General features: G+C 46.2%; 1 protein-coding gene across 2 annotated transcripts in view; it reads left to right on the forward strand.

Annotated features, from left to right (window-relative positions):
* CDCP1 (CUB domain containing protein 1) overlaps positions 1 to 25,940 on the forward strand; it is a 55,560-nt gene that overhangs the window by 25,378 nt on the left and 4,242 nt on the right. Inside the window, exons 2-8 of one of the 2 annotated variants that reach the window (XM_010945944.3) lie at positions 1,013 to 1,222; positions 6,290 to 6,652; positions 7,584 to 7,952; positions 19,842 to 20,063; positions 21,102 to 21,482; positions 22,890 to 23,255; positions 25,309 to 25,396. In XM_010945944.3, coding sequence (XP_010944246.1) covers positions 1,013 to 1,222; positions 6,290 to 6,652; positions 7,584 to 7,952; positions 19,842 to 20,063; positions 21,102 to 21,482; positions 22,890 to 23,255; positions 25,309 to 25,396 — 1,999 coding nt within the window. The remainder of the gene's footprint in view (positions 1 to 1,012; positions 1,223 to 6,289; positions 6,653 to 7,583; positions 7,953 to 19,841; positions 20,064 to 21,101; positions 21,483 to 22,889; positions 23,256 to 25,308; positions 25,397 to 25,940) is intronic. The other variant, XM_074345058.1, reaches the window with a different exon arrangement.

Below are 25,940 nucleotides of genomic sequence, written 5' to 3' on the forward strand. Positions count from 1 at the left end.
GTGTCAAAACTCTTCAATGGGTCCTTTTTTAATGTATGTAAATTATATCTCAAGTTGTTTTTAAAATAAATTTTTGAAAGGAGGGGAAAAGGCAGAGCTTTTGGTTAAATTGCTCTTCTCTAGCTAAATGCTTACTGAGCAACTCCGTGTACAGGCACCATAACAGGGGCAGACCAGCCGTTCCTGCGAGCCCCTGGGCTCCCTCCTCCCACCATCCACTGCCCCCAGCCAGTCAGGCCCCCGGAGACCACAGTCAGAGCCCAAGTCAGGGAGGGGACAGTGGCTACTCAGGAGAAAAGTGGCTCTTCCTTTTGGTCTGAGGGACGTGACAATCCCTAAAGCAAAGGAAATGGGAAGGAGGTTGGGCTTGTTGCTGAATCAGCGCCCGGTCCTGCCCAGCGGGCACCCACCCTACTGTTTAGTAACCAACTCTCTTGCTTGATACTGTTTGTTCAGACAATCTCGCTGACCCCCAGTCTGAGGTACGAGCATTATATGGCTCTAACTTTCCAAGTTCATAGACACAATAGGTTAATATCTAATTTCTGCAAGTTGTCCTGGCCTCCACTCCTGCATGTATGTATGCAGTGGGCGAATGAAGCACCCAGGGCAGGGGACCGCGGCTCTTTGCAGGAAAACATGTCTCTCTGTGGAAAGACGGTTCCCGTGTGTGGTCTTTCATGTGCAGCCATACTGTGAAGAGGTGTGGCGGTTTCTGTGATCGCTGTTTGATCCTGCACAGATGGGGTACCTGAAACCATACTGCTCCGACACTTAGGATGTGGTACAGTGTTTGTAATTTTTAGGAAAATTAATAAACCAAACACAAGACACATGTCAATGCCCAGCCCGCAGTAAGGACACCACTGTCATTTTGCATCCTCCTCCTTCTCAGACCAGGGAGGAAGGAACAAAGTTCAAGGAGGTCATCCTCCTAGACCAGCTGAGGGGATGGCAGCAGGTTGGCAGACCTAACTGGTCCCATTCACTCCATTTTCCTTCCTTCCTCCAGAAGCTTATGAGATTGCTCTGCCACCTGGAAGCGGCATTTCAGTTCTCATAAAGCCCGGGACCCCAACTCTGCCAGTAAAGGTCTGTTACATCATCATTTCCACAAGACGGGAAACCAAGCTGTCCATCAAAGCTGGAGAGAGTAGAGTCTTTTCCTTTAGCTGCCAGAATCCAGAGAATCACTTTGTCATTGAGATCCAGAAGAATATTGGTAAGTACACACTCTTGGACTGCTTGGCCTCCCCGCCTGTCTTTCCCATGCTCAGCCAGCCTCTGCTGCTAACAGATAAGATCTGTTCTGAAATGGCACAATCTTCAGCTCTTGTGTGGCCAATCACGATTCTCAGTGTTTTACATGGTTTCAGTCATTTAAAGTAGCCCTGGGAGAAGTTCACAGAGAGAGTAAGTTGTGTAAGATGGCGCAGCTAGGAAGTAGCAGCGCTGGAAGCCAGGCGCTCTGGATCCAGAGTCCTGGCCTGTAACCACTATGCCGCGCGGTTTTCTGACCAAGCTACAGACACCTGGGCGGTGCTCTGTCTGGTGTGCTAAAACCTTCTGGCTGAGCAGGAGCAAAAGTCAGGGAAGTTGGAGGACAAAAGAATTGAAGGTTGAGAAGATAAGAGTGAGGAAATGGGTCCACAAGGCACAAGGGGAAAAACAGCAGCTTTGCAGGCGGAGGGACCTGGGTTTGGCTTCAAGCTCCAGGGCTGCTGATCATGTGACCTGATCTCTGTGACTTTGTTTTCTAGTCTGTAAAATAGGAGTCACTGTACCAACCAACAGGGGTGTTTTGAGGTTGAAATAAAATAATAGATTGAGAGTGTATGACACACCAGAATTCAAAAAACTGTAGGTATTTGGTATCATTATGATTCATAATTTGAGCTTGGGATAGGAGATTGACAAAAGAAATAATAATTGGGCAAAAAGAATTAAAGGTATACTTTCCCAATCATTTCAAGACAGGATGCCAGCGAGGAACTACTAGCTGTATTAACAACAGAGAGAACACTCTTTTGATCTAATCAAAGCCATACTCAGAAAATTTCTTCACCTTTAGGTGGAAATAAATGAGTCAGGAACAGATCAATGAGGAAGAAGAAGGATAAGATAAACCTTAGGAAGATGGAATTCATAAAAATAAAGGGGGAAATTAAAGTACCTAAAAGAGTTTTTAAAACTATGTTTGAAAACTAAAGCCAAGACCTGTTCTCTGTAGAGACCAATTAAATAAACAAATCTCTGACTAGTCTCCTGGAAAAAAGAGAGAAATTACAAATACACAGCATTGAATGCATAAACATGGATTTAATGACATACCCAAAGGTGATTTCCGAAATTTTAAGGGACTATGTACAATGTTATGATAATAAACGTGAACATCTGAATGACAGGATGATTTCCAGGGAAAATTTAATGGGTCATATTGACTCAAAGAAAGGTAGGAAACCTGAATAAACAACATAACCAGGAGGGAAAAAATGTCCAAGGTGAAGGAGAAGAGGGTTTGGCTTAGTTAGAGATGGTTTCATAGAAGAGTCCTATAAAACTCCGAGTAGTAGGTAATTTCTATGATGCTTAAACCATTCTAGAGAAGGTTTGACGAACTTTCTCTGCAAAAGGCCAGATAGTAAATATCTTAGGCATCATGGACCAGATGGTCTTAGTCACAACTCCTCAGCTCTGCTGTTAAAGTACAAAATCTACCAGAGACAGTAGATAAACAAATGGGTAATGAACATCCCACATGTTTATTAACAATAACAGGTGTCTGGCTGGATTTGGCACACAAGCTATTGTTTGCCAAACCCCATTCTAGAGCATTGAAAGGGGTAAAGTTTCACAGTTCATTTTTACAAGGATCTTACAACTCTGATGTCAGAATCTTCCACCAAATAAGAAAGAGAACCGTAGACCAATCTGTTATGAATATATGTATCAAAAAATCCTGATTAATATATAAGTATATCAAATCCAAAAATTAGGGCTTGTTGGAAGACTGGAAGGGTAGTTCACCATTAGCCAATCAGTTAATGTGTACTGCCTTGTGTTATTAAGTGAGAGGGAAGAAACGGCATTTGATCACCATAGTAGATGATTTTTAATGTTTTTAATAGAATTCTCTTACACTTGCCTCCCACAGATTCCCTCAGACCCGCCTCCCTCAGGTTCCTCACACTTTCCTCCCCTCAAAGTTCCTCACACACACCCCTCCAAAATAAAAGAAGTTCTAGTTAAATACTTGGAGATATTCGTAATAAATGCATAGCATGTATATGAAGCAAGATATATAATTTTACTGAAAGACAAAAGAGAAGAAGTTAATAAATGGAGCAATACACCCTTTTCCTTGGTGAAAATCTCAGTATGTAAAAATATGATGTAAAAATCATCATTTCTCCCTCAAGTTAATTTCTCAGTTTAAGTCAATTACAATTAAAATCTCAATAAAGCTTTTACACAGCTGAGGAGATTATTGATATACTTAAGAATTCAGAGGTATGGCTTGTTCCTATTATAAGAATGAAGTCAATCTATGTATTTGACATAGAAAGACCCAGATCATTTTGTTCTGTGAAAACTATGCAACCTATAGGAGGAAAAGAGTTTATATAGTTTAATCTCACTTTATTCAATTTAATCTCACTTTATTGAATATTTATAATCATATTGAGCCCAAAGTTTGGAGGGATAAACACCAAATTGCTAATGTTATATTATTTCTGTAGTGAGTCTGGGAGAGGAACAGGTAACATTCATTTTTGTCTTTCTATTTGCCTGTCCTGTCATTTTTTTTTTACAAGCACTTACTTTTATAATCATTAAGCCAAGAAAGTGTCATTTTATAAAAGGAATAGGGTACCACATCTCATCTCACAAGACGTAAGTCACAAGTCTAGGATGCCACACACAGTTTACCATATAATAAAGACTCATGCTTACAATTTTTGAAAATGATAAATAAAATTTTTAGATTATAAATCTAGACACTGGAATCAAGTTCACTGTTCTACTTGCCTCTCATTTTTAAAACCTTTTCTGAATAAACATCCTGAAAATTTCAAAGTTTGGCCCCTCTGTTGTCATCCCTCTTGAAGGGCCCCATTGAAGCTAATGAAAGTAGAAGTCAGTGCTGGGGGAAAGGAGTTGTGAATCACTTCAGAAATGACCCTTCTCATCCTTTGGTTAGAAATCATTTTACATATTCAACATCTTTGCCCTGGACGGGGAACCAGAGAAGACTTGGAGGCATGCCCATCATATTGACTACTTTCATTTGTGTGTCCATCCAAAAACAAAGCTCTTAGCGACAAACTAAAAGGTGCTTACACAACCTGACACTCCCCAGGGTCTCATGGCTTGTGGCAGAGCCATGGTTGGGAGGAGATGGGGCTTTTGGACTCCAGGTTCTTGGGATGGAATTAAATCAGAACCTCTGGAGTGGCCCAAGCTCAGGTGGTAAATTTTTTAAATGTCCACAAGTGAGTCTAGTGTGGAACCAGGGCTATGAACCACTACCTTAACAGGGTTAAGTGATCCCACAGGACACGGGGACCCAGTAAGAGCTACTCCATATGGCTCTGGGCACATGGGAGGTGCAGGTGGAAAGCTATAAAAGAACTTGATAAAAACAGTGAAGTTTCCGTGAGCTCCTAAAAATAGGTACTGTCTTTACCTACACACAAAATCTCAGTTTAGCCTAGTCACCTTCTTATCCAACCTTGTTTTACTGGTTAAGCAGCTCAGTCTGTTGACAAGCATGCACATTGACTAAACGCAGCCTGGGCTTTTGTCCTGGGATCATGTGCACCTCAAGTGCCACACCCGTCACCTGGACTCAAGGGCTGCTTTGCCTAAATGAGAGGTTTAGTGTGATGACCTCAGAGGTCCTAGCAGCTCTGAAATTCTCCCATAATTCCATCGAGGCGGCAATAGTTTCAGATACCCCACGAGAGCAGCAATAAAGACTTGTGGATTATTATTACAGTAGCCAAAGTCCATCGCACCTTTCAGATTCCCTGTACTCGGGACAACAAAAGCCTCGCTGTTAGGCTGCCTGGTTTCTGTTACTTCTTTTGCATGTTCTCGCTCAGTGCCTCCCTGACAGCAACGTTCTTCCCTGTGTTTTAAAAGGCTTAGGAAACAAAGTACATCAAAGGTTGTCATTAGTTGTTAGCCTTTGGGGAAAAAATAATTCACCTGCAGTGGTAATAAAATACCAGCATTAAAGTCACGAGGAAAGAAGATGACTGTGCCTCCGGGTTCCAGCCATTTAGGGGTTGTACATTCGGTATATACTCAGTCGTTGATGAGTGTGTTGATGGGAAAAACCATTTTTAAAAGGTAGAGCTTAGAGCAGCACCCTAAAAATTGTGAAATCATGACTTGCAGGATAGAGGAAGCAGGGTGTCCCAAAGCACGGGCCCCGCTGCAGGGGCCTCCCTGCAGCTTCCGGTGAGGCCTGGGCGCGGGCCCACCAGCTGGACTCCACCAACTTGCTCTGGGAAACAGTGCGGCCTTCCCCTCAGTATCCAAAAGCAGAGTGTTCCTATGACATTCTTCACAAGGCAAAATGGCATGAAGCGAAGAAGCAACCTGAGGACATGTTTTGCTAACGGATACACACAGTAAATCGAGATAAAGCGCAGGTGCTCACAGACACAGCTCAGAGCTGCGGCGGCTTGATGCTGGAATGCCGAGTGTAGTTGCCGGGGAAGGAGGTGCGTGCTGCCTCTGTGACAGCTCCCTGCAAAATACACACTAAACGCTATTTGCACTTTTTTGTTTTCATAAAAGCGAGAATCCTCTTTGGATTTATTTTGGTTGTCAGAAACGGGTACTAACATTAAGTCTTCCATAAAAGCAAAGTGATGTAAAGCTGACTTTTAAAAAGCAGGGAGACCTGTAGTGAGGAGGTGACCTGGGTCTGGTTCCCTGGTAGCAGAGTATGATGTGGGGATTCTGCTTTTTAAGTCATTTATCAAGAAAGCGCCTTTGAAAGAAACCTAGGCAGGATGGTGGGATGGTGTCAGGGGCAGGGAAACCTCTCAGGCTTTTCTGCCCCAAGGCAGAGGGCTGCTCCCTCCTCCCCTGCCAAGGCACCTTCCCAGAGGGGGGGGCCTCCGCGAGCCGCCGGCAGCCAGCACCCACCCATCCAGAAGATGGGTGGCCCCCTGGTGGAACACCACCCCTCAAAGTGACCACTACAGGGGCTGAGGTGGGGAAGTGGGGGGCCCAGTAGCATTTGTGACCAGATTGTTTTGTGACTGTGTTTCAGACTGCGTGTCAGGCCCATGTCCTTCTGGAGAGGTTCAGCTTCAGCCCTCAACGTCGGTGTTGCCTGCCCTCAACAGGACCTTCATCTGGGATGTCAAAGCTCACAAGAGCATCGGTCTGGAGCTGCAGTTCTCCCTCCCACACCTGAGGCAGGTCGGGCCGGGGGAGAGCTGCCCAGATGGAGTCACTCACGACATCAGCGGCCGCCTGGACGCCACAGTGGTCAGGATCGGAACCTTCTGCAGCAACGGCACTGTGTCACGGATCAAGATGCAAGAGGGAGTGAAAATGGCCTTGCACCTGCCCTGGTTCAACGACAGGAACGTCTCCGGCTTCAGCATCGCAAACCGATCATCAGTAAAACGTGAGCGCGCCAGGCCTTCCCCGCTGTTTGCTGAGGTTGAAACCTACCAAATCACCCTTGTTCTCGGTTCAGAAGTGGTCAGATGTTGGCAGTGTTGTACGATTCCATCTGAATACCTTAAAGGAAGTCCCACTCTCCTGTAAGCATGCGGGCCACTCCTGACATGAACCCCCCTTCTCTACTAAACAAACCGGGAGATGGCTTTTCCTTGTCCTTTGTATGTGAGACTTGTTTTCAAGAAATGAAATGGGACTGGTTGTATAGACCTACCCCTTGTTTACTCCATTTCTCAGGTCTTTGTCCTGTCTCCTGTCTCTTCCACATTGTCTAGAATTGTATCGGTGGTGTGCTAGAGTGGCTCACAGCGGCTCGTAAGTGCCGATGGTTAAATGTTCTGCAATTTTGTAAGCTGGTGTTAAACAGCCATTACTAAAACTCCAGTTGCATAAGCTTAATTAGTTTAGAAACAAAGGTAATAAGTACTCAGAACTCATGCCTTCCTAGTTACTGTACTGCATTTGACTGTTCTCTGTGCTTTGAGGTTATACATGCCCATTGGGTCTGGGTGGTGGAAACACTGTGATGTGAGAGGCTGCCCGTCTCCTCCCAACTCCACGTTCATCGTCTCCCACTGGAAGCTCGAAATCAGCTAGAGTGGGAGTCTTGACGCCAAGGAAATGGGCGGACGCTACAAGTTAGGGCTTTATTTTTTTCCCCTGCTGGGTTGATTATTAAACATTTACTCACACACCACTGACCCATCCTCATTCTCACTCTCTACCTTGAGTGTAAACGTACCTCATCCAGACCCGCTGCTCAGGACGGGAGACCCACCTTCACCTCTTCTCTACCCTCGTTCCTGCAGCCATGGATGACCCAGCCAGGGGCTAATTGCCTCCTATTCTCTCTTGTTTGGGTTCTGCCCTGACAGGCCTGTGCATCATCGAGTCTGTGTTCGAGGGTGAAGGCTCAGCTACCCTGATGTCTGCCAACTACCCAGATGGCTTCCCCGAGGACGAGCTCATGACGTGGCAGTTCATCGTTCCCGCGCACCTGCGGGCCAGCGTCTCCTTCCTCCACTTCAGCGTCTCCAACTGCGTGAAGAAGGAGGAGCGGGTCGAGTACTACATCCCAGGCTCCACCACCAACCCCGAGGTGTTCAAGTTGGAGGACAAGCAACCCGGGAACATGGCTGGGAACTTCAACCTCTCTTTGCAGGGCTGTGACCAAGATGCCCAAAATCCAGGGATCCTCCGGCTGCAGTTTCAAGTTTTGGTCCAACGTCCACAAAATGAAAGCAGTAAGTGAGCCCCACGTTCCTTTTCCTCCCCCTCCTCCCCAGTGCCTTTTTTCCTTCCTGGGTTAGTCTGCTTTGGGTGAGTTTCCCTTCCTACTTCTCCCCTGTGGCTCTGGCGCACTTGGACGCTGGACCCTGTAAGAGTTTCAGGAAGTGCGTTGCTAGGCAGTGAGGCCACATCGTTGGTGAATGCTGGGCCTGCCGTTTCATTTCAGCACAAAAAGAAGCTAACACAATCTGGCATTCAAGGTGCTAAGTTACTTTTAATGAAGGTGTTAAAAGGTTACTTTTTAGATCTCACGTCTGGACTGACCCTACACTGTGAATCAGGATGTTGTCAGCACCGTGATCTGTGACAATAACATTTTTATTGGCTGAGTGCCCCATACCATGGGCACACACCTTGCGTGCCAAGCCCTGCCCTAAACACAATACTTACAGTCTCAGCTAATCCTTATTACAACCTTGTAGGGGAGACAGGAGTAATCTTCATTTATTGATGAGAAACCAGAAGGTTCAGAGAGGTTATGGAACTAGCCCAACATCACACAGCTTGCCAGGAGCAGAGCAAGCTCAGAACCCAGAGCCTATGCTTCTGGACCACACAGAACCCCAGGTGGGTTGGTGAGAATGAGGTGAGTTGTGTATCATTCCACACACGTTTACTGAGATGCCTGAACCTAAAGCAGGGTCATTGGGCCCTCCTGCAGCAAGGCACTGTGCCCAGGACACACCACTGAAGGAAGCACCGGCTCTGGGGAGCTCACTCTTACGGAGGCTCTCACCTCAGATTTGTGTAAGTACAAGTCAGCCCCCCAAAGCAAGCACCTCCTTAAACTTGCTGAGTGCCTTCCTTGCCTCACGGAGGGGAGTGGCATGGATCTTGAGATAAAAGGTACAAGATGAATACAGAGTGGCTGGCTGTTCCTGGGCTCATCTGTGAGCTGGAGTCTGTGAGTTGTGACAAGTTGTCTTGAACCAGGACACCTGTGACGTGTGCTGAGGATGGGTTCTGCCCACAGGGCTGGTTCTCATCCCTGTTTTTATTATTATTTACTTCCGGGAAGTAGACAGAACCAGGCAGAAAAATTAGGTGGGAGTGTGGAATGGCATGCTGTTTATTGTTGGCAGCTGATAAACATCTGAAAAGTGACCATGTGGGGATCCACTCCCAGGGTCGCCCCTCTGACCCTGTCTTGGGAGTGCCTGGTCCACACCCTACTTGGAGCCTGGCTGCCTGGGAAGCCTCAGTGCCTCCATATCTTGACCCAAGAGTCCTTCTAGTCCACAATAACTGTGTAGAAGGCATAACTGTACATACCTGTGTGTGTGCACGTGTGTCCATTGATACATTTTCATGACTCCACTGTCACAATTTTATTATCAGAATGTTGAAAACAGCCATGAAAGGATTCGGAAATGGAGTGGGTTTGAATTTTAGAAGATGGACGGTTTGTTTATCATCTCAGTCTTAGTGATGTGCTGCTGAATAATTCTGTTCCCTGTAACATCAGCGGGATTGATGTCTAGGTCTAATCAAATTGTTAAACATACTGTTACCAGCATCATGAAGGGTATGGCTTCAGTTTTGAGGTAAATAATAGTTAACTGCACTTTAGATGTGTTTAGCAATGTCCAGGCTTTACATAAAGTAGGGTTTGCATTTTTCTAGAGTGAGCAGACTTGGTCAGCAAGAGTGTCTTTAGGGGTAAAATTAGGCTAGGCTGGACTCCCCAAGAGCTCTGATTTCCAGACAGCTCCATCTTGATCATTCGAACCCCAGTGTGGACCCTAAACTTCAAGAGATTGCCCAAGACAGCCAGCCCTGTGCACACACACATTTGTCTGGTTCTGTAAATATGTGTGGACAGCTTGTTTTGCAGGCATCATAGCGCAGTGGTTAAGGGCACCCACTCTGGAGCTGGCCTGCATGGATTTGAAACCCTGGTTCCCCTACTTACCTAGTGGTTCTGGCAAATCACTTGATTGCTGTGTGACTCAGTCATCTTAAAATCGAGATGACAGGAGTGAGCTTGTAGGGGTGTTGTGAGGATGACATGAGGTCGCAGTGCTTAGCAGGTAGTAAGCACTCTTTAAATGTTATCCTGCAGGGTTCAAGGTCAAGGACAGGGTACAGAGTTGGAAAAGACCCAGCACTTGTCCTTAGAGATTAGACTACAACTCAGAAGAGATATGAGACTTGTAGGAAGCGGGAGGTCACATCCCAGAAGGATTTTCTTCTCTTTTTTTTTCTTTTCATATCTTGATTTTGTTTTAATAATTGCAACCTGTGTCCCCTATTGGTGTAACATTTGGTCTCTACGTGGGTAGCCATTGCTCCACAGGCTCCTCTGGAGATACAGCGGATACTTGTAGGGGCCCAGGGCTCTCTGTCACTGGGATGGACGGAGTTCTCCGGGGTGGGGTCCCTTGGTTCTGCTCCAGCTGCTTCTGTCTGCTGTTTTCATTCACTGTCTTCATCAGCTGGTGGTAGCAATTACTGTTGGTCTTGTTTCTCTCATGCACATTCTTGCCCAAGTGATAGATGTTTCAGGGGAAATTTTGGTTGGCATCTCTGGCTGCTTGGCTGACTTCCACACCTTGGCACTGTCTCCGCACTTGTGTTGGCAGCGGGTCATCCTCTCCGTCCTTTTCTGAGTGCTTGTGGATGGCTGTTGCCCACTGGCGTTTGGTTGTTCCACACTTGTGGTTGGTTGGAACTGCGGTTTACCAGTAATTTCAGCCATGCTGAAGCCTCCCAGGGGTCCACCCCAGGGTTCCTGGCATCCCTGTGTGTACCCTTTCCTAGGCGATGAGGAGCCACACCCTTCAGCTTTGTTTGGTCATCAAGTCACTGCTCCAGCCAATGGTAGCCCTGGGATGGCTTAGAAGTCACACAAAACACCACTCCCAACCCCTTGGGGGGCGGTGAGAAGGGGAGCAGGATGCACAAGGAAATGTCTGTGGGTAATGAATACTTTCACTATCCTGATTGTGTCGATGTATATACAGGTGTATTCATAAGTTCAAAACTAGTCAAATCCACACTTTAAATATGCACGGATTATTGTAATTCAATTATTGTTCAATAATGCTGTTTAAAAGTTATGTTCCCTGCAAGAAAACAATTTTGAAAAGAAAAAAAAAGCAGTTGTTGGTGAGGGGAAGTAATTTATCACTGACATTGTTTAGAAATGCTGGAGCATGGTGACGATAAAAGCAAGCCTGGCTTTACTCAGACTTGTTATTGTTTTAAAATTCTTTGTTCCCCTTTTATTACCTGCACGGGGAATGAAACACCCCCCACTGCCCGGCCCTAGGTAGGCCACTGCATGACCCCAAGTCACTTAGCAAGAAAATGTCCTAATCAGTATTGGATTTGTGGCCTCCAAACTCTGTTACTGGGGTTGGTATTGGTGATTTTCTGTAGAGTGAGGTTTTTTTGATCCTTCTGAAGGGTTTTAGTTGCTTATAGCATAGGGTAGGTTACAACACACACCACTAAGAGGTAGATGGCTGGAAGTGATTCGTCTGTGCCCTTTTGGTGGGTGCCCTGCCACCCCATATACATCAGGCCTCTCCACTGAACCCCCCCCCCCCCAAGCCCAAGTAGTAATGCCAAGCCCCTTCTCCTCCTTGTCTGGGAGAAAAAGTGTTAAGAAGGGAATTTGGGTCCTGTGCTCAATTGCTCGCCTAGTCCTTATTCCCAATGTCTGGCCATCTGGTCCTCCACCTTGAAGGACCCCCACCTCCATTCCTTCTCACAGCCACCTCTTCCCTTCCTTCCTCCCCAGCAGCAGAGAACTTGCAGAGACACACTCATCCCCTGGACGCAGGAGCCTTTCACACATTGTTGATTTGATTGTACCCATCCCTGTTATGTAGGATTGGATCTCTACGTGGTTGGCTGAAACTCACTAGCTGGGCCACTGGAGACCAGCAGATGGTTCTGGGGTCTCTGGCTCTGCTCTGCAGTTACTGCCTGAACAGCCATTACTTGGATGGGGGGGTTTCTCCACGGTCTCTCAGTCCTGCTCCAGCTGATTTTTATTTATTTTCTTATTCAGACTGTGGCGAGAGACTAATAGTGTTAAGAGTCTCACTCTCAGGTTTTTTTTCAAACCCCCTTGAAGAGTTCTTTTTACCTTTGTGGTTTCCTTCTGCACCTGGAAGGGCAACAGGGTGAGCCCAGAGTGGCTTTGGTTTGGGGGAGGAGGGTGGTGGCTGAGTGGAAGTGGAGGCGTTATGAGAAGGAGTATGGGCTGAGAAGGGGATTTGTACCAAGCAAGGACAAGGTGAGAGTCTGAGCGAGGGAGTCTTTGGAAAAAGAGGAGCATGACTGAGGTCATCTGGCATTGTTAGCCCAAAAGCGAGTGGTTTGCACTCATCACACACCATGTTGTGTTTATCCATCTGAAGGGCTTGTCCTGCTAAACTCCCAGTCGGGCATCTTGTCTTATTCCTCCATCTTCCTACGCCCAGCACAGTTTCCAGCACATTCCAGGCCCTCTATAAACCCTGTTGCACTAATCTCAGGAGGCAGCCTCTGGTCCAAAGTGGCTTGAGAGCCAGATGCACCATCCAAAGGCACCCCCCTCAGAAGGGGCAAAGTAGATAGGACACTGTCACGGCACCGGGAGCACCACTGCTCGGGAAGTCAGGTGAGGGCAGAAGCAGAAGCAACAAGAGCAGAGGCGGAGCTGGGAGGCCTTCTCAAGCCAAAGAGGGCAGCTGTCACAGCAGCCTCACAAAGCCAGAGCCTCGGCAAGGGCGGAGGCAGCTGTCAGAGGCGCCCAGACCCCTCCTCATCCACAGTAGGACCTGACTCCAGTAGGACCCAGACTGCAAAAACAAAAACAAAAAGATCGTTTCTGAATGTGGGCAGCAGGCGGCTGTTACCTTGAACCTGATTGTCTGCCCTAAAAAAATCCCTACTCTCAACCCTCTACTTTGCCGAAAATATCAACCAGGCTCAGACTTGACCCAGGGGACTCCTGCAGGGAATATCTTTCCATGGCTTGACTGCAAGCATCTTCGGTCTTAAGATGAGTAACAGACAGGCTGCCCCGGACCTGAGGAATGACTGATCTGACCAGCTGGGACGGGATGTGTGAGCACTGACGGCTGACACTGCCCAAAATGTGAAGCTCGGTGATGTCTGAGAGCTTGGTTTACATTTGTCTCCACCAAACACATCTCCTTCTTCAGTGCTCCACAAGGCACTCACGTCTTTTCTGACGGTACAATACTACGATGTCATACCTGGTGTTATTACCACTTCATACCTGGAGATATAAAAAAGTAAATTTTGGCCCTCTGGAGTTTCATCCAATAGTCACTATAGAAAGAGAGCTTCCCTGTTGTTGTACACAGCCCGTTTCTCTTTTTATACTATCATTTCTAAAAGGTTCAAGTGGCCTGGCTGATAACAACCCTATGAATTAATGGTCGCCTACCGGTCTGTATCATTCCCTTTAGCGGGAGCAGACCGCTAGCCTACTGCCTTACGCAGCCTCCTCTAGCTTTTGGAAGATGGGTTTACTGGCTCCAAAAACACCAAGCAGATTTAGTGTATCTTCAACCTCGGATTTCAAGGTTATCGTGATTCAAATAAGGTAGATGGACGTGAGTTTCCAGCATGTTACACCAGGTACTTCTGTTAACCAGTCCGGGTAAATGCTGGTTATGGAGGCAGTTGCCTTGCTTCTTTTTCAGCTTTTATCACCCCCAGAAGCCACCGGGAACCCTTAATTAAATATTGACTCTGTTTTTGTTTTTTGCTGGATAACTCATGCTCTGAGAGGCTTTAATTTGCACCGGCAGAGCTGACAGTGTTGTGGCCTCTGACTTGTTCCCAGTGGAGCACATTTTCATTTTTAAGTGAGAAATCTCTAACTGTAGGTACCGCAAACATGATTAGGGCCTTTCTGAAACTTCAGTCAATAACCTACCTAATCCCTTCAAAGGTTCCCAGTGTTAGTAAGTATCAACTAGTGACGAGTTGTCTTTTGTTTTTTTTGTTTTGTTTTGTTTTGTTTTGTTTTTGTAGGAGAGTCTTTTTAAACCTCAGGGTCAAATTTTTTACATGAAGGATACATCTGCACTGTTGTAGAAAAAACATGGGATTCTTTTACAGCAGGAAACTGTATCCAAATCACAGATCTGCCACTGTTAGCTGACGCACCTTGAGTAGTTATTTTGAACCTCTCAGTAGTCTCTTCTCAACTGTAAAAAGGTGACGGCCACACCTACCCTCCTCCCCGCTGTGAGGATAGGATGAGGCAACTTGTCGAAGCACACAGAAGAGACTGAGTATAAATTGCCCTGTCTTTCCGCAGATTCACGAATGTTAACGGTGACCTTTACACGTAAAGCAGCCATCTGTGCGAGGTGAGGGCTGCACATTTCCATCCTGCTTTGCCGGCTGAAGCCACCTAGGAAGACATTCCTTAGGCAGCACATCAATTTACTGTGTCTACCCCTCGAGTTATTTTGAGATCCAACCAAACTAAGTATGGAAAGAAGGCATGTAATGAATGGAACTCGTGTGCAAACTAGAAAGTGGAATGCCCCGTGTTATGACAGGGAGCCCGGAGCCTCCTGACCCTTCCCGAAATGGAAGGTCTGTCTTTTGCCCCAGAATCAGGACTTTTTCTCAACAAACCACACCCTCTGTTTTAAGCTCAGCTGTCAGATGTCTCATCACTGTCCACCTGGTCATTATACAATAACTTTCAAAGGAAACGTAAACTGTAAAACTGCAGTACTATTTTGCACCAGAATGTCTAAAATAAAAAAGAATGGCCACACCAAATGATGGGGAGAATGTAGAACACTGCTGGCGGGAGTTTAAAATGGTACAACCACTCAGGAAAACTAGCTGGCAGTTTCTTACAAAGTTAAACTCAAACCTACCTATGACCCAGAAATTTCACTCCTCGGTGTTTCCCCAGGAGAAGTGAAACCATGCATCTACTCGAAGACTTAGAAAGGAATGGGTACAGCAGTCTTATTCACAAAAACCCCAAAGTGGAAACAACCTAAATCTCCATCAATCGAAGAATGGAGAAACAGATGGGGTATAATTGTTCTATGGAATGCAGCTCAGCAGTAACAAGGGGAAAGGCGACGGATACCCACAGCGGCATGGATGAGTCTTAAACACCTTTTGCTGAGTGAAAACAGCCAGAGCCATAAAAGTACAGACTATGTGATTCCATGTACACAAAGTTCCAGGACACGCAAAATCTGCAGTGACAGAAGTCAGAAAGTGGTTGCCTCTGGGGGGACTTGACTATAGTCAGGGCGAATTGACCGGAAGGAGGCACAAAGAAATTTTCTGGGATAACAGGAACATTCTAGATCTTGCTTTGGGTGATAGATACATTAGATATATAACACTGTCAAAATTCATCTAACAGAACACTTAAGACCTATGCGTTTTATTATGTGTAAGTTATATGTCAAAAAAAAAAATCAAGGGAAGATACATCAAATGGTTAAGAGGGTATCTTAGCCAACTCAAAATGGATATGGCAGGAGAATGAGGAATAAACCTTTGTTACTCTAACCCTTCCGACGTGGGGCTCGTTTGTTACTGCAGCATAGTTTAGGCTAAGCTGGGCCCACACTCCCTCTCAAAAATATCATGAGAATTAACAATCTGACATGTCACTGACTCTACCATGTGCCACGGATGCAGGTAAACAAGAAAAGATGTTGCGTCCGTGTCACAAGAATGGGCTGTAATTTTTCAAAGAGCTTTCAGCGTGCCGAAAGGAGCTCTTAGAGGCTAAAAATACAGTGGCAGAAATGAAAAACTCAAGAAGGGCTGAAAAGTAAAGATGAGGAAATCACCCAGAACATGGAATTCAGAAAAGGCTGGGGAGTTGGGAAACAGGAGGAAAGGTAAGAAGATCAGGGGACCAGTCAAGAAGGCCCAATCTCTAAATAAAAGGAGTTCTAGAAAGAGAAGACAGAAGAAATGGAGGAGAGGAAGTCATCAAAGAATGTTTTAGCAACATTTCCCAGAACTGATGGATATGAGCTGCCAATTGAAAGGGACCGTCTAAACACAATGAACAAGAAAGGACCCCACGCCAGGGTGCATCACTGAGAAATGTCAGAACATCACAGACGTAAGCTTCCAGCGAGAAGGAAACAAGTTTTATAAGAATAAATAAAACCAAATTACAGTCAAGATTATCAGCAACACTGGATGTTAGAAAACAAAACAGTCAAAATTCTGAATGAATATTATTTCCAACCCAGAGTTCTATACCAAGCCAGACTATTAGTTAAGTATGAGGGTGGGATAAAGACATTTTAGACCTACAAGTTCTCGAAAATTTGACCTCCTTACATGTTTTCCTAAGAGGCTCCTGGAGGCTATGATCCACCTAAAAAGAGGGTAAAAATCAGTAAAGAGAAGGATGTGGGTTCCAGGATCTACTGCAAGAGAGAGGGGCAAAGGGAACCTCTGGATGGTGGTGACAGGGTCCCAAGGCCATACCTGGGCCCCTTTAGATCAGAGCAGTTGAGAAGGCTCTGGAGAGATTTCTTCAGTTAATGAAATACTTAATGTTCTCTTATGTATTGAAAGGAGATTTGTACAAGTGAGGGAGAGTTTGGTGCCAAATTACTGATAAGTGCATAAGTAAGGAAATGATTAAAATGGCAGTAATTAATTCTAGGGAAAATGAAATCTTGTGCAGGAAAGGATATTATAGCACACAAATAACATGACTATATAAACACTGTGTTAATATTGTTAACATAGCCATGATAATGCCAACACAGAATAATGATCTAACTAGAAAGAAATAAGATGGTAACGATTGGGAAGATGGGAGAAAAGGAAGTGTGTGGTGTGGGTGCTGGTGGGCATGTGTACTATGTGTGTGGGTGTGGGGTGTGGGAAGGGGGAAGTGAGTGTGGAGTGAAGGAGGGGAAATCCACATCTTCCTTTGTGGGAAACCAACGAATAATACCTGGAACAGAAATAACAAGGGGCAGGAGAAGCATGTTGTTGAGTGCTGTGGAGGTAATTTTAAAGAGAACCTTAGTGAAAATTGTTATTCTGGGGAGCGGTCACAGTGAGGAGGGAGTTTTGTTTCCATAATAAATCTTAGAGAACTATTTGATTCTTTAAACCAGTGGTTCTCAGCCAAGAGCAATTTTGCCCCCTCCCCACCCCCAAGGACATGTGACAATGTCTGGAGACATTTCTGGTTGTCACAGCTGGGGAGCCATGGGGCTGCTACTAGCATCCAGTGGGCGAAGGCCAAGGCTGCTGCTGAACACCTCAGAATGCACAGGATGGCCCTGCAACAAAGTGTTCTTCCGCCCCAAATGCCAGAGTTGCCAAGCCAGAGAGACCCTGCTTTACACATGCACGTAACTTTGATAAGAGACCAGTGAGGAAAGAGGGAGAGGGTAGCGAGGCTCTTGGAGTGTGTGATTGGGCCTCAGTGAAGGTGAACAGGTTTGTAGAAGCAGAAGGGCTCCTGACACAGCCAGGGTGGCCAGTAGGGAGGCTTTCCCCGAGGTAACAGTGAAGATGAGTTTTAAAGGGTAGTAAGAAATGAGCTGAATGTGGGGCTAGGAGGTTGAAAAGCTAACCATTATCTAAATCAAATCATATTTAAATTAACAACATTAGAATATGTACCTCAGCTCTGAACATGTCATCTCTCTGATTAAAGCACTATTAGACTGTTTGGTAAAATTTACAAAGACATAGGCAATAAGAACTAAAGAAAGGAGTCAGCAGATATGACAACCATAAGACAATTCCCTAATTATGCTTCTAATTTGATGCTGAGCTCCCTGGAAGCCAGTTCAAAAGAAGCAATTCTTATAATTATATGATTCCTGTTACCAGGAAGGAAGGAGCCCATCAGACTCTCCTGGGAAACAGAGCTATCCCAGCTGGCATTAAACTTATTCACTGGAGCTCCAGGCAGAGAGGCTAATAGCCCCGATGGACACATTGGCAACACCCTTGAATTGCAAAGGCAGCACCACCTTGCACAGGTGGCTTCCTCATGTAATGGCTTTCTATAAAAGCAGAATGAATGAAATTAAAAAGCAACTCAGTGAAAAGTGATCCCCAGGGGTTCATAGTGCCGAGCCTTCTGGGGGTGACATTATAAAATGAAGTGACTCTTCTTTCACCTGACAATCAGTTATGGGATTTTATCCTGAGGAAATAGATAAAAACTAAACATACACATGTGCTTATTAGATTCTTTTACTTCTAATGGCAAAATCATAGAAATGACCTAAATAACCAATAATTGGGCAGTTTTTCCAAATTACATAAGAAATACATACATATCTTCTTATTAAAAATCCAACGTTACAGGCAAAGCTAAAATCCCTCATGACCATCTGTACTGTCTCCTCATCCAGGCCTCCCTCCCAGAGCTTCCACAATTATAAATCTGCTGTATTTCTCTCCACATCTTTTTTCTCTTCACTTACATATGTAAGTATGTACATGTAGAAATAGCTATTTCATTTTACATAGAGACTTGACGATCAAATGGTGTCATGGTCAACAATACGGTTCTATGACTTGCTGTTTTGCTTAATACTGTATCTTGGAGTTTCTTATAGCTGTATATTTAGAGCTCCCTCAGTATTTTTAACTGCTATATAATATTCCATCAATGAATGTCCCATAGATTGTTTAACGATTCCAGTATTGCTCCAGTAACTATTACAGCACTGCAGTGCAAATATGGACATATGTCCCCATGTCACACTGCTGGGTCCACAGGGATGTACGATTTTTATTTTTATACTATATACTTTGTTTTAATTTACTTTTCTTTGACTACAAGTGGTATTACAAGTGATATTAAGAACTCTATATTTTGGATATTTGGACATTTATATTTCTTCACTCAATCATTCTATGGTGCAAATATTTTCCCCCAGTGTGTCCCTTGTCCTTTAACATTATTTACGGTACCTATTGTCAGACATATATTTTAAACCCTGTTTTTTGGGGGGTTTTTTTGGCTTTTGTAATTTATGTTTACTCCAAATTAATAAAGATATTTTCTTTGTTTTTATTGTAGTGACTGCTTTGAGGTACCAATGTAATTTTATTCTTTTACAAATGGGAGAGACCATTCTTCTGGCCCAGTCTATGGAATAGTTCATCTTTTTCTCACTTATTTAAGTATAGAATTTCTTAGAGACTAAATTAGAATGTCTGTGGATCCATCCTGTCTATGAATCTTCTATCCCTGCACTAATACCAACTGCTATTAATTACAGTTCATGGTAGGAAAGTATTTAAACAGGTGATGCTAAACTCACTTAGTTGACTATTATGTATAAGATTAATGAATATTTTTAAAGATTAGTAAATATGAAAATGGTATAGTAAAATAAGTATATCTGCATAAAATAATGAAGTAAAAGCTGAGTTTAAAACTTTAGATACGCTGTACTTTTAAGTAGATGAAAATATACATGCATCTGAACAAGGACAAACATGAGTTTGAAGAAATGAAAGTAGTTACATAAGGGTGGTAGATATGCAGTCCACTTTTTTTTTAATTTCATTTCAAGCCATTGTAATATTGTCTTTTTAAAAAAATATTTCATTTGTTTATTATTTAATTATTTTATTTTGGTGGGGGGTAGGTAATTAAGTTTATTTATTTTCAGAGGAAGTACTGGGGATGGAACCCAGGACCTCCTGCATGCTAAGCATGTGCTCTACCACTTGAGCTATACCCTCCCCACCGTGTTGTCTTAACAATAAAAGAAATTCCCAATGTTCCCCAGCCATAAAAGTTTTTGTGCTCATTTTTGCCATCTCATGGGTTTGTTCCTGATCCATTCTTCACACCTTCTTTCTGCTTATGGTTCCAGATAAAACCTATGTGGTTGACTTGAGTAATGAGCGAGCCATGTCGTTGACCATCGAGCCGCGGTCCAACAAACCGAGCACTGACTCTGTCCCCGGCTGCTTCGTGTGTTTGGACCCTTGGACCTGCAGCACCAACCTCACCCTGACACCTGGATCCAAACACAAGATCTCCTTCCTTTGTGATGATCTGACTCGCCTGTGGATCAATGCCGAGAAAAACATAAGTACGCCCCCGCCCCCTTAGCTTGCTCCTCCCGAGCCGTGGGCTGCTCTCCCCTCCCTGCCCTGAATTCTCAGTGGGGCCTACTGGCTAGGTTGTAAATCATCAGAAATGCCCCCCTCAGAACAAAGGCAACCAAAAAGGGCAGAGCAAGATGGTGGAGCCATGCACCTTTGGGACCAGCAACCTCTGTTGGAACGTGCATCCTTCGGAAGTGCATGACATCCCCCATGTCCGTGCTGACATCTCCTCTGTCCAGCCTCTGGTCTCCCTCTTGTGAAATCCTCATAGCCTTCCCTAACCTCTCCCATCCGCATGCCCCCTGCTTCAATGCTCACTGCCTACTTGTCTTCTCTGGCATGAGACCAAGTCTTGAGGCCAAGAAGTTGGGCTGCTTCCATTTTTTTCCTGTCCCTTTAACTCCCACCGGTGCCAGACATGGGCTAATTATGTAAGAAATGTTTGATCGATGGAGGGCAGCAAAACCAGTAGCCACCTCCCTGCTGGGCCACCATCAGCTCTGGTGTGGCTGCTCTTAGAGCCTCCGCTGATGCAGCAGCTGAGGCCACGAGAGGCAAAGCTGCCTGCCCAAGGACACCTCATTAGGAAGTGGCAGAGCTGAAACACCAGCTGAGATCTCCCCAGCTCCACTCCCTGCTCTAACCACTATGCAGAACTGCCTCCCTACGGTCAGGGATTATGGGCAGCAGGGCTGGGAGAAGGAAAAAAACCTGAACCCTGCCCATGTGGCACTTAGCATCTCAGACACAGGTTGTCTTAGATGAGAACTTGAGCAAACAAGAGAAAATTTCAACCCTGAATACTCCTTAGAAGTTGGTCTGCCAGTTTAGCAGAGAGTGAGAATGAGAGAGAGCAGGAGGGGAAGCTAGCAAAGGAGCATCAAGGAGCCAGGAGTGCAGGACAGAGCAGGAGAGGGGAGACCAAAGGGAAAAGCAAGAGAGCCTCAGGCTGATTTGAGAGCTGGGGAGGGTGAACGTCCAGTCTCCTCCCAGCCTGGGTACCCTGAACCCCTCTTTTCCAGCCTGCACAGACCACCGATACTGCCACAGGAAGTCCTACTCACTCCAAGTACCAGGGTACATCCTCCAGCTGCCTGTGCAGCTGCACGACTTCTCCTGGAAGCTGCTGGTACCCAAGGACAGCCTCAGTCTGGCCCTGGTGCCAGCCCAGAAGCTGCAGCAGCACACGCACGAGAGAGCCTGCAATGCCAGCTTCAGCTACCTCTTGGCCAGCGCTGTCCCCGGCCAGGACCTTCGCTTCGGCTTCTTCTGCTCTGGAGGCTCCATCGAGCAGATCCGGGTGAAGCAGAACATCTCGGTGACCCTCCGCACCTTTGCCCCCAGCTTCCAGCAAGAGGCCTCCAGGCAGAACCTAACCGTGTCCTTTATCCCCCACTTCAAAGGTAACGGGGTCTTTCAGTCTCTCCCCATCTCCCTGCCCCCTTAGCCGTTCTTCTTTGGGCACTTATCTTATTTTGGTTCTGTGATCATCTTAAGTTGTCAGTTTGAAGAGCAGGGACAGCTGAGTGGGCTGGTCCTCACACAAGATGATCAGTCCTGATCCTGACTTTACCATTAACCTAGTGTGGAAAATTCCAGGAGATAGAAACACAAGACTCACTGACAGTGGGAGGTGATGGTCAGTAGGCAGCAGAACAAATAATCAGGCTCGAGGCTTTTTTGGAAGCAGGCAGGGCATAAATGAGCGCTAACCAAATAGTCCCAAGTTCTGGATTCTTAAGGTGGCAACATAAAAATCCTTATGCAGACATTTTTACCAATTCTGCTTTGACAATTTGGAATGTGGTCCGGAGGGCATGGAGGAGGGACTGCTGAGAGATGAGTCTCTAGAGCATTCTCCTACACAGAGGAGCAGACTCCTCCTGGGAGGCTGGTGTCTGATCTTCCGAGACAGGAAATGAGGTTTAAACTGGTCACGGCGGTGAACTCAACATGGTTGATTTTAAAATTCACAGTCACCTTTACAGGTTGCTCAGTTCATTTTAAAATTGACCAAGACCTCTATTCAAGGTTTACTTGGTACTTCTGTTCTCAGAGGCATGGGTGGGAGGGTGATGAATCTTTGGTCCTAAGATTAAGGTCAGTCCAGGCTGCCTGGTGTCTTCAAGGCTACCAGAGAAACTCCTTCTGGAGAGTCTTTGAAAATAAGACACACCCTCCTCAGAGTGAAATGCTGGGGTTTTAATCTCACCTGAAGGTAAAGGGTGAATTAGTTGACATGTCAGAGGCCTTTTCAGCTTTGCTGAAATTCTGAAACTTGCAGAATTCTAAATTCTTGAAGTTTTCTAAATCTCCAAAACAGAGATCAGTTTATACCAATCCCACTGCAGAGCAGGGCATTAGGTGGATATTAGCTCCACTGAGGGCATTTCTGAAAGGAAGCCAGGATAAGCACTGGTTTGGCAAATTGGCCTGTTTTTGGTTTGATTGTTTGGCTGGTTGATTGTTTTTTTTCAAAAAGCTGGAGAACCTAATCTGAGACTCTAATCTTGTGTTGACCAATACAGTAACCACTGGCCACGTGTGGCAATTTAAATTTATATTAATAGTAAACAGAATTAAAAAATCGGTTCCTCAGTCACACCAAGCACACTCCAAGTCTTCAGCAGACGCGGCAGCTACAGCTACTCTGCTGGCCATTGCGGATCCAGAACCTCTCCATCACGGCAGGAAGCGCTTTCTGATAGCACTGGTCTGGACAGTGTAACATTGTCTGCTCCATCCTCCTGTTTGCTCCATCTTGATTGAGTGAAACAACATCTGTATGGATTCTCCTCCCTTTCCTGCAGAGGATGGTGTTTTCACGGTGACCCCCGACAGGAAAAGCAAGGTCTACCTGAGGACCCCTAACTGGGACCGGGGCTTGCCGTCCCTCACCTCGGTGTCCTGGAACATCAGCGTGCCCCATGACCAAGTGGCCTGCCTGACCTTCCTCAAGGAGCGGACTGGTGTGGTCTGCCAGACGGGGCGTGCTTTCATGATCATCCAGGAACAGCGGTCCCACGCTGAGGAGATCTTCAGCCTGGAGGAGGAGGTGCTGCCCAAGCCAAGCTTCCGCCATCACAGCTTCTGGGTCAATATCTCCAACTGTAGCCCCGTGAGTGGCAAGCAGCTGGATCTACTCTTCTGGGTCTCACTTACCCCAAGGACTACAGGTAAGGCCTTTTGGTGGGTGGTAGTGGGTCACAAATTGGCAGCTGAGGAGTCATGAGCAAGCCTGGAAGGCGAGTTAGAAAACATGAATTTGAGTCCTGGTAGTCCATGTATCATTCAGCTATTGCAACAATAATGCTGCATAACAAGCACCCCAGAACTCAGTGGCTTAAGAATGCCATTTATTATTGCTTGCATGTTGGCTGGGCAATTCTGGTGAGCTGGGCTTGTCAGGGTTCATTCAGTCAAGCACTTGTGGGCAGCTTCAGGTTGCCTAGAAAGCTTTGTCAACCTTGGCTGGGCCCTCTCATGTGTCTGGGGACAGCCAAGATCAGCTGGAATAAGTTGGCTTCCTTCTCCTCTACATGGTCTCTTCTCTAGCCTGGGCCTGTGGCAGAGGCAGACAGGTCCTAGAGAGGCCAGGGGAAGCACACAAGGTCTCCTGACACATAGGTTAGAAATTTACACACCATCCCTTCGACAGCATTGGTTTGACCAGCCCAGATTCATGGGGTGGGCAGACTCCACCTTCTGATGGGAGGGGCTACAGAGTCACACAGTAAAGGACATGGTTCAGGGAGAGGGCAGAATTGGGGCATTTTTGTAGTCTATCTACTATTAATCTCTCTCTGACGTAGGAGGAGTCTCTTTACTCCTCTGATCTTCCTCATCTTCCTCGGTAGAGAGCAGATGATGGTAACTATGCAGTGAAAGTATCACTGGGGATTCGGTGTTGGTGATTAAAATGTGGGGACCTGAAAAGTGTGACACAGATACATGGTGCTGGGATTTTTTATTTAGCGCAGTGAAACACTGGAATCTATGAATGCCCTAAGTCACAGTGAATGCCCTCAGTCAGAGGCCTCAGAGCCACGATGAGGATTTCACTTTTCTGCCCAAAGTGGCAGGATCCACTGAAGAGTTTTAGACAAGGAAAGCACGAGTGGCAGGGCAGTCAGTGGTGGGGCCGTGCTCACTGTTTATTCCAAGAGAGTCACAGAGCATCGCTGTGTTGGAACCAGAAGGGACCGTGCGGGTTGTTCCTGCGGCCCCGTCCCTCTCTGGCGGTCAGGGAGATTGCGTGTCCACCCGAGGCCACGCGGCTGGTGAGCAGCAAGAGCACTGACTGCAGCCAGAAGCCGCCAGTGAACAGCTCTCTCACACTCTCAGATTAGCGCCTGGATTTTCTTCCTTGTTACATTCATATTCTGTCATTCATTTCTATTCCTATTTTCTCTCAGTCTCACCTTCTGTCTTCTTGTTGGACAAGCCAGAAATTCTAAATCCCTCTTTGGTGCAGGGCTCTCTGATTTATTTTCTTTTTCCCTTTGCACAAGTGTAGGAGAGGGGGACAGCACACGTGGAACCACCCTCTCCTAACTCCCTCACCTCTGGCCTCTGACCCCCTGCTCTCTCTCCTCCACCCTCTGCTCTTCTCTCCTCAGCGCTGGCTGTGGCGACAGGGGGAGCACAGCTGGGCCAGGCCAGGGGTGGCCTTTGGAGTAGGTCTGGTAGGTCCCCCAGTTTGTTTTAGGTTCCTTTCACTACCCCTAGGTTTAGTGGCTTAGAGGATGACCATTTTGCTTGCTTGCAATCCCGTGGGTCAGGAAGTTGGACAGGGCCCGGCAGGGGTCCCGTCTCTGCTCTGAGATAATCCAGGGCCTCAGCCAGATGCCTCGAACAGCTAGGGGGCCCTGGGATAGCTCACCTTGGGGCTCACTTTTGACTAGGAGCCTTGGTTTGTTCTCCACTTGGCTGCTAGGGCTTCCTCACAGCGTGGTGGGCTCAGCATATCAGACTTCTTACATGGTGGCTGGCTTTTCCTCAGAGAGAAAGGGCAAGAAGCTGCCAGGTTTCTAAAAGGCTCAGCCCACAACCGCCACAGCCCAGATTCAGAAGGAAAGGAAGTAGATTCCCCTTCATGTGAGGAGCAGCGTGTGCATACGGGGAGGAAGGAATGGGCTGCAGCCATCTTTGGGGACCGTCTGCTCCAGTTCATCACCCGCCTAACCCCACACGTCTCCTCGTCTCCCTCCCTTGTGTCTCTGCTCATAGACCTGACTGTCATCATCCTCACCGTGGTGGGAGGTGGCGCCTTACTGCTGTTTGCCCTCGGACTCATCATTTGCTTTGTGAAAAAGAAGTAGGTGGAATTTCTCAAACTGTCTTCACTTGATCTGACTCCTCCTTACATCACACAGGCCAGAGCTATTGTTAATTGTTGACTTTTTTCCTTGCGTTCCATTTTCCCCCCAAAGATCAATCAATGTTAAGTAATAGTGCCAGATGTGAATTATGTTTGGAGGGGGAAAAAAATTCCATACCTAGCAGGGAAAAAAAAATTATAGATGTGTGGTGACATTTTAGCCTGCAGTTTTTAACGCAGCTGCCTCAGCACGAGTTCCCTGTGAATCATTTACTGTCCACTCATTAGACTGGTCATCACAGGGGTGAGCTTGGCAGGAAAATGCTCACGTAGGCCCCGCCAGGCCAGGCCCCTCTCCATCACCTTGAGGAAAACGCACACACGCTGCCCAGCTCGGTCCCCTCCAATTTCTTAAGCAAACAGTTTTATGTTATTTACTGGACTTTAGACAAGCACCAAAAACCAGCCCTGTGGGCCAAAGGAAGGAAGACCCAGTTAACTGACTCAGTTTCACCTTCCACCCAACTCAGGTTGACAGCTT

The sequence above is a fragment of the Camelus bactrianus genome, chromosome 17 (assembly GCF_048773025.1).
Source record: "Camelus bactrianus isolate YW-2024 breed Bactrian camel chromosome 17, ASM4877302v1, whole genome shotgun sequence".
NCBI classification, from domain to species: Eukaryota; Metazoa; Chordata; class Mammalia; order Artiodactyla; family Camelidae; genus Camelus; species Camelus bactrianus.